This window comes from Mastomys coucha, unplaced genomic scaffold (genome assembly GCF_008632895.1).
Source record: "Mastomys coucha isolate ucsf_1 unplaced genomic scaffold, UCSF_Mcou_1 pScaffold21, whole genome shotgun sequence".
In the NCBI taxonomy this organism is placed as follows: Eukaryota; Metazoa; Chordata; class Mammalia; order Rodentia; family Muridae; genus Mastomys; species Mastomys coucha.
The window spans coordinates 133,343,535-133,359,524 of NW_022196904.1; the positions used below are offsets into that span (position 1 = coordinate 133,343,535).

General features: G+C 49.0%; 1 protein-coding gene across 12 annotated transcripts in view; it reads left to right on the forward strand.

The window, feature by feature from the left end:
* Shank2 (SH3 and multiple ankyrin repeat domains 2) overlaps positions 1 to 15,990 on the forward strand; it is a 446,182-nt gene that overhangs the window by 102,198 nt on the left and 327,994 nt on the right. For all 12 annotated transcript variants that reach the window (XM_031389011.1, XM_031389016.1, XM_031389019.1 and 9 more), the window contains exons 9-10: positions 5,001 to 5,117; positions 15,090 to 15,167. In XM_031389011.1, coding sequence (XP_031244871.1) covers positions 5,001 to 5,117; positions 15,090 to 15,167 — 195 coding nt within the window. The remainder of the gene's footprint in view (positions 1 to 5,000; positions 5,118 to 15,089; positions 15,168 to 15,990) is intronic.

A 15,990-nucleotide genomic window follows, 5' to 3' on the forward strand; every position in this document is an offset into this window, starting at 1 on the left:
TCCTTATAGGGAATGGGGTGGGATAGTTATAGAAGCAGGGATGACTCTAAGCTCACCCAAACACACTGATGCCTCATGACAGCTAGAATCCTGGAGCTCCCTGCACAGCTTGCAAACAGCTCGAAAGGTCAGAGAATTACTTCTAGGCAGCTCTTCTGGTTTAAGAGCATCTTAGCTTATATGACTTTAGAGAGGCAGGGGTCTATGCATCTGTTCAGTTTCAGGGATATCCTGAGAATTATGAATTGACTACTTCCTGCCTCTGAATGAACCTCCCTTTGGAATCTTCTGGGTTTTAAGGAGTTTGACCTCTAATATGGAATGTCTCAACTCAGGAAATTACACAGGAATACAACACAGGTTCTTCTCCTTTTCCTGCCTCAGCCATGGAGTGACCATTTCTTCAAGACCTTACCTCTCTCTAGTGTAGCATGGAGTGGGGTGTGCTCATGGCTCCTGGGCTACTGCTGATAACCTGTCTTCCTCAGCCAGAGTTAGAGATGCATGCATATGTCCTCTCCCTCCCTTCCTTCCTCCCTCCCTCCTCCCCTCCCTCCCTTCCATACCTCTGGGACCCCAAGGATGTCACAATCTAATCTGTGATGTTTAAGTGTCCTACCAAAAATTGAGGAGGTACAGCCAAGTATAGAGACTCACACCTGTGATCCCAACATTTAAGAAGCTGAGGCCAGGGGTTGGCTTTGAGTTCTAAGTCAGCCTGGGCTGCAGAGGTACAGACCTCGTGTGTTCTATTTACTCTATTGCTCTGTTTCTATTGCTCTGACAAAACACCATGACCATGGCAACTTATGAAACAAGGTGTTTAATTGGACTTAATAGTTTCAGAGGGTTAGAGTTCAGGATGGCAGAGCGAAGGCACAGCAGCAGGATCAGCTGAGAGGTCACATCTGGATCTAAAAGCAGATGGCAGAGAGAGGTGAGGGAGGAAAGAGAGAGAGGCAGAGACAGAGAGACACAGACAGAGACAGGTACAGGGAATGTCATGAGTCTTTTGAAAACTCACCTCCACTAACAAGGCCACACCTTCTAATCCTTCCCAAATGCTTCCACCAACTAGTGGCCAGGCATGCAAACATACAGGCCTATGGGGAGCATTCTCATTCAAATTGCCACATTGTCTCAACATAAAATAACATGTGCCCCCCCCCCATACTCTGAACCATCCGTGTGTCTGACCCTACATAGTGGACATGGTGTACATATACTTGTTCTGTTCTTTTGTTTGGGAAACAATGACAAGAAAAAAATGTCTGTGCACCGTCAGTACAAATGTGGTGTTTATCCTGAATATTTTTGATTGATCACTGATGGTCTCACAGCTCAGAGGGACAGTTGTCCTTGCTTCCATCTTTGTTTCTCTGTATGTATGTCAAGAACTGTACATTCATCCATCCAGGCATGATGGCTCACTCTCTAGCACTTGGAAACCAGAGGCAAGACAGTTACCCCAGGTTAAGACCAGCCTAGTCTACATAATGAGTTCTAGGTCATCGGGTGTTACATAGTGAGAGTCTAGCTCCAATGTGTCAATCAAAAGAGAATTGTGTTCATGCCAAGACTCCATACCAGGTGCTGAAGAGATGGTTCGGTAGCTAAGAGCCTTGGCTGCTCTTCTAGAGGACCTGGGTTCAATTGTCAGCATCCACAGGGTGACTCACAAATGTCTGTAACTCCAGTAGTTAATCTCAAAGATAGAAGGAAAAAGATCACTGACCCAAATTATCATGGCCAAATTAATTAAAGCAAGCTTTGTTTTATTTGTGTACGTGGGCTGCCTCCTCCTAAGGCGAGGTTTAAGCATTGGATGTGAGGAAAACAAGCCTTTTATAGCTCAGGAGTAGAGGGTTTCCAAATGGGAGGGTTGGTGGGAAAAATAGGCGGGGTTACAGGAACAGAACATAACCCAGCACCTCCTGACAGGAAGGCATAATCCCAAAATGATCTCAACAAGAAGTAGTCATAACAACCATTTCAAACCAAAGATAGTGTTGCAAGATGGTTATTGACTTTTTGAAACAAAGACATGTTGCTGTTTCCTGGAATAGGCAGTACAGAACCATTAAGGTCACAGGCAGGGCAGAGCCCAATCCTTGAGAAACAGAAGTTTAATCATAAATAGGAACAAACTTAGTTTGTCTTTACAATAAGATGACTTTTAAATCTAAAATGGAGGCAGGCTGGTTCTTCATTGTTCCAGGGGATCGGACGCCCTCTGCTGGCCTCCTTGGGTACTGCATGCATGTGGTGCACAGACTTACCTAAAAACACTCATGCACATAAAATTAATTAATCTCCATACCAAGCCAGCACCACAAGGCTCTGGGTTTTCTTTAAGTTGAATTTTAGCTAGTCTCTTCAGCTTAGAGAAACCAGCCTCAGTTCTTCACCTGAGCACCTGTCTGCTAATCCCAGGCTGCAGATGGTCAGCTCAGCCATCCAGTGTCTGATCCCTGGGCTCTCTCTACCCACATTCCTGCATCTCCACCAGCAGGCCCTGCCCTAGCAACCAGGGATTAAGAAGGGGAGAGGCTAAAGGTGGCTCCTTATCTATGTGCCTGGCAGATTCTGTGGTTTTAGTTACACTAAACTAAACTATGGTTTAGTTCTGTGGGTTTAGTTGTTGACAACAACTACTACTACCATTACCACCATTTCCTCTTCCTCTTCTCCTCCTCCTCCTCCTCTTCCTCCTCTTCCTTCTCCTTCTCCTTCTTCTCTGCTTTTTCATCTTTTTATTTGTTTCTAAACAGTAAGCATACAGATGGGAGAAACACACAAAGGGGACCCTTGGGGACCCATGCCCCCAACTTCCTAGAGTCAGTGCCCCTGTTTCCTCTCTAAGTGTCCATCCCATTTTGACCCTCTCTGAGAAAATGGTGACAGGCTCCTGGGAATGCAGCTTCAAACCGCCTGAATTCAAATTATGTGGGGGGGGGGGCTAATGAGTCTGGATTAATTGCTTGGTGAGCCTGTAGTAACCGAGTCCTCTTAACTGACTAGAGAGCAATTAAATTAAGCTGCTACAAAATGCTGTCTCCGCAAAGCCTTCGAGAAGAGCTGATTAGCCAAATTGTATCTTCAGTTTAAGGAGCAGAATTCCTGTCTCAAACTGGTTGAAGCAAGCGGAGGGATTAGGCCTTATTTTAATGTCTCTGAAAAGCTCCAGGGCCCCAGGGGTAGAGTAGCTCAGAGGAGTCCCAGCAGGGTCCTGTGGATTACTCCATGGCCTTCCCTGGGTCCTTGCTTCTCCCTCTGGTTCTTGTGGCCCTTCCCTCTCCTCCCTTCCCTCCCCTTCTCTTCTCTTCCCATGGTGTGATAGCCCCAGCAGCTGTAAAGAATGTTACTTTTCCAGAAGTCCTGAGCCATTCTGGCCTTGGTTCCCTGAGTCAGTTGGGCTCCTGAGCCTTGCCTGCAATGATGGAGCTGTCAGCTGCATAGCTGTGGCCTGTCCTTCTGCAGGATCAGGTGCACCTGGGCCATCTGAACCAACAGGAGCTGGGCAGACAATCTCAGGAATGAGGCAGGTGCTTAAGTGAAGTGGGGCCACCAGGCAGGCAGGTAGGAAAACCATCTAGTCAACAATGAGAGAGCATCCCAGGGGGCATGGCACAATAAATGGATGTTTCTTGGATGCTTTTAACAACCATAGTCTACTTCTCCCTCTTTGCAAAGTGGTCTTACTCTCATTGACTCTGCTGAGGTAAAGTGTTCTCTGTACACTGATCAGAGGCATAGCCGTTGATCCAGGGCCAATGTCATCATCCACATGAGTTTTCTTTCTTTGTCCTTGGTATGGCAGACCTGCCTCCTCCTGTGAGGTCACTGCCTGGCAGAGGTGCCCAGTCACCTGTGGAGGGACCTTCCTGCCCTTTTGAACTGGGATGGGGTGCTGTACCTATTTTTAGGGCCCAGTGTTATGTGATCATTGATGTCCTTGTCCTCCGTGACTCATGAGAGGGACACCGCTTCCACTTAATAACAAGGACATCCATAAGCTTGAAGGTGAGGGCCAAGCTAATGGATGGTCTGGGACCCAGTCCAAGTGTGTTTGGCTTTCAAACTACCTGGGACATAGCCTCTGGGTTAACCCCTAGAAGGACTTGGAAGGAGCAGATCACATGGTGGGGCTGTCCTTACTCCTGTGGAAGACTGGATTTCATTTAAATGCAGTGGGAAGCTGGGTTTACATGTGGAAGGAGGACAAGTGCAGGCCTTCTTGCACACACAGGGATAGGGCTCTGAGCATCTCTGTGCCCGTGCATACCAGCTTCCTGCCTGGGAGCACGGGACCAGTAATATGGAGCTGAGCATCCTGATTTGTATGTCACAGATCTCAGCACCCATATCAGGCAAAGACCTATTTGTCTTTTGAACAGTGTGCCTTTTTGGGTCTGTATGGAAAGAACCTAGGGGCCCCTTCCAGACTCTTTGCCCAAGAGCAGAGTACAGGTTCCCAACTGGTCAGGAGTTCCCTGTTTCCACTCTTAGCTAGGATCTTGGGACCTCCTCAGTCCTTGGTGTGTGATGTCTATGGACCTAGGCCTACAAAGCTAGGTGGGGTGAAGTTTGCCAAGAGCTCTGTCATGCTTGAGTGGTAGGATGCTCGGCATAGGTCTGTTGCCTGGGCAACCTTAGGTACCAAATCTTACTCAACATCTGTGTACTAGGCCCAGCCAGTAGAGGGTGCTGGGGTCTTATTCAGTCTCTGTCCTTTGGGTCTCAGACCTAGCCAGCAGGGGGTGGTAAGGTCTCTGTCTCAGAATTGGCTAGCTGGGGGTGCTGGGGTCTCATGCAGCCTCTGTGTCTCAGACCTAGCCAGCAGAGGGCGCTGGGGTGTCTGTCTCAGAACTGGCCAGCAGGGGGTGCTGGAGTCTCATGCAGCCTCTGTGTCTCAGACCTAGCCAGCAGAGGGTGCTGGGGTGTCTGTCTCAGAACTGGCCAGCAGGGGCACTAAGGCCTCACTCAGTCTCTTGTTTCAGGCCTGCAGGTATGGCCATGTCCAGCATCTGGAACATCTGCTTTTCTATGGCGCAGACATGAGCGCACAGAACGCCTCAGGAAACACAGCCCTGCATATCTGCGCCCTCTACAATCAGGTCAGTGGCATGCGCATCCCTCACCCTAACCTAGGGGTGCTCTGGGCACTGGGTGGAGGGACTGACCTGGGTATCTCTGTGACCCTCACCTGCTGCTTTACTGAGCACAAGAGGCTGGTGAAGCTGTGAGCAGGCCCCAGGTCACATTCCAGATCTACAGGCAGCCCTGTGCAATGCCACCGGGGGAGCTGGACCCTCCTGGTCCCTTGGCTGAGTGCCAACTTTGCTTAGTCCCAGAGCCTGGCACCTGGGTAACCCCTCCGCGCTCCTTTTCACTTGTGGTTAAGTGTGCATAACAAATGTGACTTTCATAAACATGCAGGCGCACAGTTCTTCCACAGTCAGCACATTCGCAATGCTGTATGGCCGTCCCCCCTTATCATCTGCAGAACGTTTCATCTTCCCAGACTGTTTCTCTGTCTCCCCAGGACACACCAGCTCTCAACCCCCCTGAGCCCCTGTTCCCCCATCCTGCTCTCTGCTTTAAGGACCTCTGCAGAGTAGGATTTTGCAGGAGTTGGCCGCCTGTGCTGACTTTCAACATGTCTAACCTGTGGTAACAAGTGTCAGACAGCCTTCCTACTGAAGGTTCCCACACCACCTTTGGGCACCTTTGCTCACCCGCTCTTCCGGGGGTGGATGTGTGGCTTGTTCTACGTTTGGCTGTTGAGGTTTCATGTTACCGTAAGCCCAGGTGTACAGATGCAGGGTCTAGCCTCAGCTATCTTCTGGCTTCCATGGGGACAAACTCCTAAGCAGAACTTGAGGTAAATGGCACACTGGTGCTCCCTCCCCCTCCCCCAAGCTTCCATGTCAGACCCTGATGGACAGTGTTGTTCTGGAATCCCTATAGGCTCGGGGGACACGGTCCCCGCTCTCTGGAAGGGAGACACCTTAGTGGCTTGGGTCCTGGACCATGAGTATGCTGAGCTGGATGTTCCACAGGAGGGCTGAGCAGAGTGCTGCTCAAAGGGTGTGGGTGGACTGCAGGGTCAGCTTCAGCAAGCAGAAAAGGTAGCAGTGTCCTTGGTGCTCAAGGTCAGGTTGACAAAGGGCAACCCACTGAAGGCTCTGCCTTCTTCTTTCTCTTCTCATTTGATGAAACCTCAAGTCTGGGGCTAATGACCCATGGACAGGACCCCAGGCAGCCCAGCAGAGGGACTGGGGAAAGACTATCCCTCTTGAATAGTGGGGGGAATCTCTGGCGAGGCTCTGCTGAGCACACCCTTGGGTGTGGTCTCAGTGAACACTGAGTTCTCTTCTAGTCTCAGAGCCATAATCCTATCGCACCACTGACAGTGACCCTAGATGACAACTCAAGCCTTAGCTCATATCCAAGTTTGTTGCCAGACCCTAATGGCTGGCCCCAAGTCCACTCTACTTCTAGCCAGTAACTTTCCTGGATCCTTCACCCTTGAAAACTCCTACAAACCCTTCAAGACCCCACTCACATGGTCCACACCCTGTCAATGCCTTCTCTTGACTGTAGAATTTGTGAATGCTGTGCTCATGATTAGGCTGACAGAGTCGGTGTTTCAGCTGGAGTGTCCTGCAGTGCTCCTGGCTTGCATGCAGAGTATATTCACAGTGCAGTTGCCTCCGGGTCGACCGTGGAGCTGGGATGGGGGAAACCCTTGTTAAGTGTGGGAGTACTCATCTGCCTTAGAAAACACATCATGAGGCTTGGCTGGGTCTAGGAAAACATCTGCACCAACATCTGCCTTGTAATGATTGCCTGCTATGGGGAAACATGGCTTAATTTCACTCAGTATATTTTAAGCATATTTTAATCACAAAAAAATATAGGAAATCACAGTCTCTGCCACTTAAAATAATTGTGGGTATGATGGTCTTTGAAAAGGAGACTGCAGAGTTTTATTAGGTAGCCTATGTTCTCGGCTATAGAGGAGACTGGTCCTGCTGGGGTTTACTCTGCATACCCCAGAGCTGTCTCCATCCCTAGGAGGGTCCCCAGATGGCCAGAACTCCCAGGAAACCCTTTTCCTCATGTAATGTCAGTTAGAATAGAGGTAGCGGACTTCTCAGGGCCCGTTGGTAAACATTTTATGCTTTGGTCACTGTCGGGACCCTCTGGTCACATGTCAGCGGAGCAGCCACAGTATAGCAGACAGGAGCAACAGGTCATGGAGGAAAATGGCTGCACTGCAAGAAAGTTATTTGTTCGGTAAGCAGGGATAGAGTGAGGAGTGGGGTGGGGGGAAAGGGTGATCTGGGCCACAGGCTGTTGGCCGTCTTGGGAGTAGAAGGCTACCCTATCTTTTTCTCACCCCTCATTTATAGATTTGCGCCTCCCCAGGGCTGGGTGACTTCCCTCCTACAGGCCAGTGAGTCTGAGCAAGGGTGGGGAGAGTTGTCTACTCCACAAAGCTGCCCCCTCATGAGGGCAGCCTGCTGCCACCCAGCTTCAGATGGTATGCCTGTTGTCTGCAGCCTGGGACAGTTCAGTCAAGGTAACTAGTCTTATGTCACCTCCATGGGGATACGTGTTTGTTTATAGGCTCTGGGGTTACTGACCACACAGCCCCTTGACACCATGACAAGTTGGGATGTCAGTGAGTGTACCAGAACCTGTCCTCCCCTGGATGGTAGGGGGTCTTCAGTCTGTCTCAGCCCTTCCCCAGCCTGAAGCTGTGTCTGGATTGTGTGAGTGAAGCTGCTTCAGCACAGCTGTCAGGGTCACAGACTTGCATAGCTTCCTGGAACTCATGGGAGCTGTCTCAAGAGTGAAGGATAAGTCAGGCTTTGACACTGCACATAGATAGCCCTCAGTCTTTCCTCCCTGTATCACCATGTTGCTGGCATCTGTGCCCATGGCTCCTTGTCAATGGACAGGAGATGTATGTGGCTGCACAGGCTTGGTTGTTGATAACAGAGACCACACCAGGGACATTACATAGGAAGTGGTGTCATACTGTGCATGCTGAGGGTGTGCCCAGGGAGGGACAGAATTCAGAAGGGCCAGGAGAGACATGGCCTCAGGGACATGGGATAGTGATGAGGAGGCCTGACCCACTGGGCTCTGCTGGGCATAAACTGGGACCTGGATGTGCAATTAGGTAGCGTGAGTGTCCTTTGGGTCCAGGGTTGCTAAGAGGCTGAAGTAGGAACCAAACATCTGTGATACCTGGCATGGGGTGAGGACTCAGCAACTCGAGGCTGTAACGGTGGTGCTGTAGCTGGTGATGATGAGGTGATAATAGTGATGAAGATGCTATTATGGTGAAGTTAACAGGAATGGTGATGATAGTGATGGTTGTGATGATAACAGTGATAGTAAAGTTAATGATGATGGTGATGACAGTGGTAATGATGATTAGAGGGATAATGGTGGTAGTAGTGATGGTGATGATGGTGATATTAGACTTGGTGATGATGATGGTGATGGCGTGGTGATATTACTGATAATGATCATCCTTAATGAGCCGCTTCTCAGATCTGGAAGCCCCAGGTGTGTAGAATGTTATTCATGCTTTATCAATTTCATCAGGGCACTTCTAATAAAACACACTGTGATCAGAAGATTCTCTTTCCTCTCATGCAATCAACTAATTAGGGCTCTGATTGTAAGCAGCAAATTGATTCTAATCTTTGGGCTCTCTCGCCTCATGCCGGCTTCCCAAGAGCTCCATAGGGAGAAAGCACCACCCTGGATAATGAGGGATCAGAGGAAGCTTAAATATCAAAGGTTACTAGAGCAGCCTGGTTTGCTAGAAGATTAACACACATGTATACACACACACACACACATATGCACATGCACGCACATGCACACACACAGGAAAACATATACATGTACATGTGCACACACAGACAGTCACATGTATGCAAGCATGCACACATGCATGTATAAATACACATGTGCACACAGACACATGCACACATGTATGCACTCACACATGCATGCGCATATGCACACACACATACATACAAGCACGCAAGCATGCATCTTATCTTTTGATAATATACCTCTTGTGTATCGGGACGGGATGTTTTCAGTGTGCATCTCTGTGCCTTGCTGGTTTCTCGTGGGGCATGTATCCACTTCCCTGGGGCCATCTGAGGGCCATCATCCTCATAGGCATCATGGCTCTGGGTCTCTCAGAATGTACTTCTGTCTGTTACTGTAATAAAGCACTTTGACAAAAAGCAACTTGGGGAGGAATGGGTTTATTTGGTTTACACTTCCAGGTCACAGTTCATCACCGAGGGAAGTCAGGACAGGAACCTGATACAGAAACTGTGGAAGAATGCTGTTTGCTGGCTCACTGAGGCTCATGCTTATCTACCCTGCTTATAGCCCAGGACCACCTGCCTAGGGAATAGTTCTGCCCACATTGGGCGAATCCTTCCTATATGAATTAACAATGAAGACACTCACCCACAGGCATTGTCACAGACCAGTCTGATCTGGGCAGTCTTTCAACTATGACTCCCTTCTCAGCTGACTCTAGGCTGTGTCAAGTTGACAGTTAAAGCTGATTAAGACAGATGGCATCCATACAGTCTTTCCTCTGAGAGCCTTGTGGCGATCACTGACTGGTGTTTTCATCATACTGGTCAGCAGATCGAGGTTAAGACGTGGTAAAGTTAGACTTCCATTCCACTCCCATTAGCCATTGGGGTCTGGTTGGAACTCAGGGAATACAGGTAAAGCAGAAGCTTGGTAACCTTCAGCATGTGAAATAAGTGGTCTCAATTACCCTGGTCCTTTTGGGGGGACAAACTATTAAAGGTTGTAGACTCACCCTGGTGATGCCTCACAGTGGTGACACCTGCTCACTTGATGTCTCCACCTGGTGGCCTCTTAGGAGACCCAGTCCCTATGCTCCTCCCTTTTCTCTGCAGTTAGAGGCTGGGATTCAGATGACCCCCCGCCACCCAACTTGTGACCACTGCTTCTCTTATCACACCAGGGCTAGACCTACTGACCACCTGCCTCATATCCATCTGATATGTCCTGTTCTTCTTTGAAGGCCACACAAGGACCTTCAGAAGAGCCCTCCTTGGAGATGACTGCTTCTTGTCCCCCTACTCCCACCTATCCCAAGCTCATAGGGACTATAACGCTATGCTTTGATTCTGTGTCCCCAAGGACTGACGTGGCCATAGGCTTGTCCACTCTCCACAGCCATAGATGACTGAGATTGCTCAGTCTGTCCCTTCACTTGCAAAGTGGACAGGATAGAGGAGCCCACAGCTCATGGAGCCAGAGGCACACAGCCCATAACTGCTGAGTGTAGGGCGGCCTCAGAATGACTCCCCTCAGGGAAAAGACATATTTTTTAAGTGCCTCTGAAAATTTGCACCAAGAGAAAAACTGGCAGGGAAATGGCCCTTAGAAGATGAATACAAATTGCTTATGTATTCATACTTCATTGATTTTTTTTTAAAGGGTGGAGACCTGCCAGCTAAGATTCAAGCCATCCAAGGGAGTAAAGGGGAATGGTTAAGCTCTGCGTTAATGTCTTAGGGCCTTCCTCACCCTCCTGATGCTGCAGATTGTCCAACCCTTCATTTCTCTTCTTCTTACCCAGTTCAAGCAGCTTTCTCACATGCTTGCCCTTCCTTCTTGTGGCATAGGTCTCTCTCTCTCTCTCTTTCTCTCTCTCTCTCTCTCTCTCTCTCTCTCTCTCTCTCTCTCTCTCTTGGTTTTTTCGAGACAGGGTTTCTCTGTGTAGCCCTGGCTGTCCTGAAACTCACTCTGTAGACTAGGCTGGCCTCGAACTCAGAAATCTGCCTGCCTCTGCCTCCCAAGTGCTGGGATTAAAGGTGTGCACCACCACCGCCTGGTGGCATGGATCTCTTGCCACCCCAGCAAGGTGCTGTGCCAGGCATGTGAGGTGGAGCATCAAGATATAGAACATGCCAAAAAGATATAGAAAAGCCAAAAATATATAGAACACATGCCTGCACAGGTGTGTGCACACAGGTACATATGCATGCACACATATGTACACACGCGTTGAAGTTTAACGTTACTAAGCCACAAAACCCCTGGCCCTTTAGTTCTAAAGTAGCTGTGGCTGACTGGAACTGTTAACCAAGAATTTGGGGATCCTGCCAGGGTTACCCTCTGAAATCAGAGAAATCAGGGATCCACTCTTGGGGTCCTTAGTTTCACTAATAAAAGAATGGAAGCTTTTATTAGAGTTTTGAAGAAAATCCCCAGAACAGGCAAGCTGTGAATCTCAGCAGTTGCCTAAGGGAGAGTGGAGGAGAGAAGGGAAAAAGCCATGCATATGCATGGTGGACAAGCTGCTTCGTGGTGAGAGCATTGAGTAAGAGTGAGAGAGCCTAGTGTGCTAAACAAAAACAAAAACAAACAAACAAACAAACCACGTAGGCTCTGGCAGGCGTCCAAAAGAAAGAGACAGAGAAGAAAATGAGAAAGCTGTGTCTTTTTGAGGCCTGACTCTCAAAGGTGAGCAGACTCAACAGAATCTCATGGAACATCATAGGGACTGTGCTAGACAGAGGGAATTCTGGGAAGGAAAAGTTTCTCATTAAAGGGATGATTATTCCTCCCATCTCTTTAGCATGGCTCAAGATTAGCTCACCTTACTAGGAGTGGTTTCCTCTTCCTAGGGGTTATCCCTCCTTCCCAGGGGTTGTCTCTCCTTCCTTTGGGTCTTCCCTCCTTCCTAGCAGGGGAATCTTTCTTTCCTAGGGGTGGCCCCTCCTCCACAGGGGTTGTCCCTTAGCCAGACCATTGACCTGCCCAACTGGAACGTTAGGTCTCCACTCAGGCCAGAGCTGCTGTATCAGAATGCGGTCTGCCTTTGCAGCCTGGCCATCATTGCAAGGATGGGTTGGGCTCTGGAGGTTAGTTCATATGGATTCTGAAAACAGCCCTTTGGGGTGAGTAGAAGGATTTTCTGGGCTCCCTCTTATGTCCCGCTAGATAGGTGGGGATGACAATACCAGGGGAGGGTTTATGTCTACCCTTTTATGGGAATGTCAGTGACAATGTGGGTACTCTTGAGGGGTTGCAGGAGCCAGGGAGGGGTTGCCCAGGCTTCCCCACAAGACTCTCAATCTGGAGATCTGATTGGGAAACAGGGGGCTCTGAGTTGCTTTTGGAGCTGAGGGTATATGGTGCAGAGAGCCCCAGGCACGTTTGATTCCTGCAGAAACCTAGAGCCAGGCTTCCTGTCAGATTCCTTCTGTCTTCTGTGTCCTGTCCTCAAGTAGGGCCCACCTGTTTCCTTGCCTGAGCTGGCACGCTTTTCTTTTCCTTCTTTCTGTTTCCTTTCCTTTCCTCTCACCCCAACATTCCCTTCACTCAAGCTGTATTGTAGCTGGTGTCATTACCCCAAAGATTTAGCTTGTAGATGACAGGGCCATGATAGGGCAGGTTGAGGCTGGCTGAGGCTTGAACTCAGGATGCCTGGGGGCCCCTGGGTCAGGCCAGGGCAGCCCTTCTGTGGCTTCTCATCCCTGTAGCCCTCATCATCCTTCTTCTCTTGACACACCCTGGAAACCCCAGCTCCTGTTAGGGGAGCATCAGCATGCGCTCCCCTTTTCAGTTCTGGTGGTCACAGAAGGACTGCCTCCCAGCTCCCAGGGTCCTAGCGGTCTATGCATCTGGGGCACAGAGGGAAAGCACCGGCTTCTCCGAAGGGTGTCATCACAGACAGAGCCACCATCCTGGCTGCACACCTGCCTGCTGGACATCCCTGAGTGCAGATATGCAGAAATCTGCTTGGCAAGGGGCCTGACCAGCTGCAATTCAGTGACAAACACTGGCTTAAACTAATCATGCACGTATTTATTCCAGACTAGAATTCAGCATTCTGAACACCTAACAGGGTCCATTTACTCAGGTAGCCATACACCCCACGGTGCAGCTTTGCTCAGCAAGGCCAAAACAACACCACTATGGTCCTGTAACAACCTAGGGATGTGGTAGGCATCTTAGTTTGCTAAGTTCATTCTGTGAGGGTCAAATGATAATTATGCTGTCGCCTAGGAATACGTTAAGTGACCATGCAACTGACTGCAGTCAGTCCTTTTACGTCAGTTCTGTAATCTCAGTCTTTTGTAGAATTTTTATTTTGTCTATGTGTGTGTGCATGCATGTGTAGATGCACATGTGTGGATACCTGTGAAGGTCAGAGGAGAGCCTTGAGTCCCTGGAGCTGGAGTTATAGGCAGTTATTAGTGTCCTGAAGTGGGTGCTGGGAACTGAACTTGGATCTTCTGCAAGAGCAGGAAGCGTTCTTACTCACGGAGCCATCTCCTAGTGGTCTACCCTTAGTCTTTTTGTTGACAGCCACCCATCCACACAGTCCTTCTGGGAGCTTCCAAAGGGCAGCAAGACTTCTCTGTTGGCCCAAGTGCAAATAAATGACCAGGGGTAGAGGCTCCTTTTCAGTACAGAAACACTAAAATGCCCTCCCTCCTTCATTTTGCCAGCATTGAGATATGTAATCCTGAGCTATGAGCAAGGACCCATGTGCTTGCCTGGATTCCATTCGTCTCTGGACAGTCAGGCTTTTGAAATGTGATGGAACCTGGTTCCCCTACTGGCCAGATCTTTGCCTTCTAGGAAGATTTGGGTTTTTGGTTGGTTGGTTGGTTTTTGTTTTTTTGTTTGGTTTGGTTTAGTTAGTTTGTTTGTTTGTTTCTGTCTATTTGTCTTGCAGGTCCTTCAACTATCCAAAGTTCTATGGAACACTTAGAGAGCATTGAGTCCTTGGAGCTTGAGTTATTGGCAGGTGTGGAGTTATTCAGGCAGACCCTTGTGGGTCCTGCAACTGCAGAATGTTCTAGAACACCCTTACCTTGCCTCAGGATGTTTACATGGTTCCCATAGCTTCTCTTTCTTTCTGTGCCTTGCCTCTAGTCACCTGTCACATGTTTAATAGATGTGTGTGGAACATCTGTAGAATGTTGTCAGGAGTAGACTGGTTTATCATGGGCAGGCGTAGTTTAAAATTTTATAGCTTCTGTCAAGGTGTTTTCAAAAGCACTATGGTGGTGAAGCCTCAGCTGACAATGATGAGACTCCTTTATTTATCTTCTCTTTCTTGGTGTGTGTGTGTCTCTGTGTGTGTCTGTGTGTGTGTGCATGCATGCATATGTGTGTATATGTGTGTGTACGTGCTCACGTGTGTGTGCATGTGCACGCACATGTGTGTACGTGTGTGTGCGTACGCGCGTGTGTACATGTGTGTGCATGTGTGTACGCATGCGTGTGTGCATGTGTGTGCAGGTGTACATACATGTGCATGTGTGTGCGTGCATGTATGTGTGTGTACGTGTGTGCATGTGTGCGTACGTGTGTGTATGTGTGCATGCGCGCACGCGTGTGCGTGTGCGTGTGCGTGTGTGTGTGTGTGTGTGTGTGTGTGTGTGTGTGTGTGTATGTCTGTGTGAGACAGGGCCTCTCACTGTCCTGAATATTAGTAGTTTGGACAGGCTCCAAGGATCTGCTGCCTCAGCACTGAGACTGCATGAATGTGCCACCACACAGCACACTTGTTTGCTGTTGTTATTAAGAGTTTTACCTATTTTTCAATTGTGCTTATCTCTATGTGCACACGTGCACAGGCATGCATGTGAGTACAGTACCCATGGAGGCCAGAAGAGGGCGTCAGATCCTCTGGTGCTATAGGTGTTTATAAGCAGCCATGTGGGTTCTGGGAACAAACCATCGTGGGTCCTCTGCAGGTCCCTGCTCTTAACTTTGAGGCATCTCTCCAGTCCTGGCACTTGACATCTTTACCTGGATTCAGGGCCTCAAACTCAGGTCCTCGTGCTTGCATGGCAAGAGTTCTCCCAGCTTTCCCATCCTCTGTCTGCCTTTGCTCTCCCTGGAAGTGCCACACCCATTTAAATTTTCAGGCACAGGCCTCAGATGTCCCATGAGCCTGAACTTGGCAGCACGTGTCTTCAGATAAAGTCCATGCCACTGTCTCACAAGGGGACTCACTTCTTTTCCATTTGCAGGACAGCTGTGCCAGAGTGCTGCTGTTTCGGGGTGGAAACAAGGAACTGAAAAACTACAACAGCCAGACACCATTTCAGGTAACACAGTCACTGACTGTACTGTGGCAAGCTACAGTTTAGAGCGCAGAGCCAATGGCTACAGCCACAGTATCTCCTGGGAGGAGGCTACACTGCCTTCCTGTTGCATGGCTGAGGTGGTTCCATTTGCCTGTCCACACAGCCTGCTTCCTTTAGACCAAAAAAGTGGGAATAATGTAGAGACTCATCTCTGTAGAAGGTTCTAGAAGGGCAGTGATGTAAGACCACTTCAGATTCTGCAGCTGTTGGAGAGTGCTGACTAAACTGTGTATCTCGGAGTGCGAACTTGATGGGAAGCGGATTTGCTGCTCTCTGTGTCCTCCCTCTCCACCATCCCAGAGTCTAGGAGAACAACCCCCACCGGACCTTGGCCTGTGACCTTCTGGGAACATGCAGATCAGTTCATAATTGCTCATAAATTAGGGAAAATGCATAGGACACAAAAGTTAACAACTTAGCCATTTAAAAAGATTTGATAAAACCAATTTAGCGACTTTAAGGGCATTCAGAGTGTTGCTCAGCCATTACTACTCTCTGGCTAAGAACTCTACCATCACCCCAAAAGGAGTTCCTGTCCCCTCTAACTATTACTCTCAGTCCCTCCCCCACCCCTAGGCAGCCACTCATCCCTTTTCTGCCTGAATGAAGTCTCCTCTCCTGGACAGTTCATACAAAGGGTACACATGGGGCATGGCTCTGTCATCTTGACTTCTTCAGTTGAGGGTGATGTCTGATGTGCAGCTTGACAAGCCACGTCTCCTAATTGTATCCCACAGGTTTCATATGAAGCTCCAAGCCGGGTTCCCACATTGAGCAGTGTAGG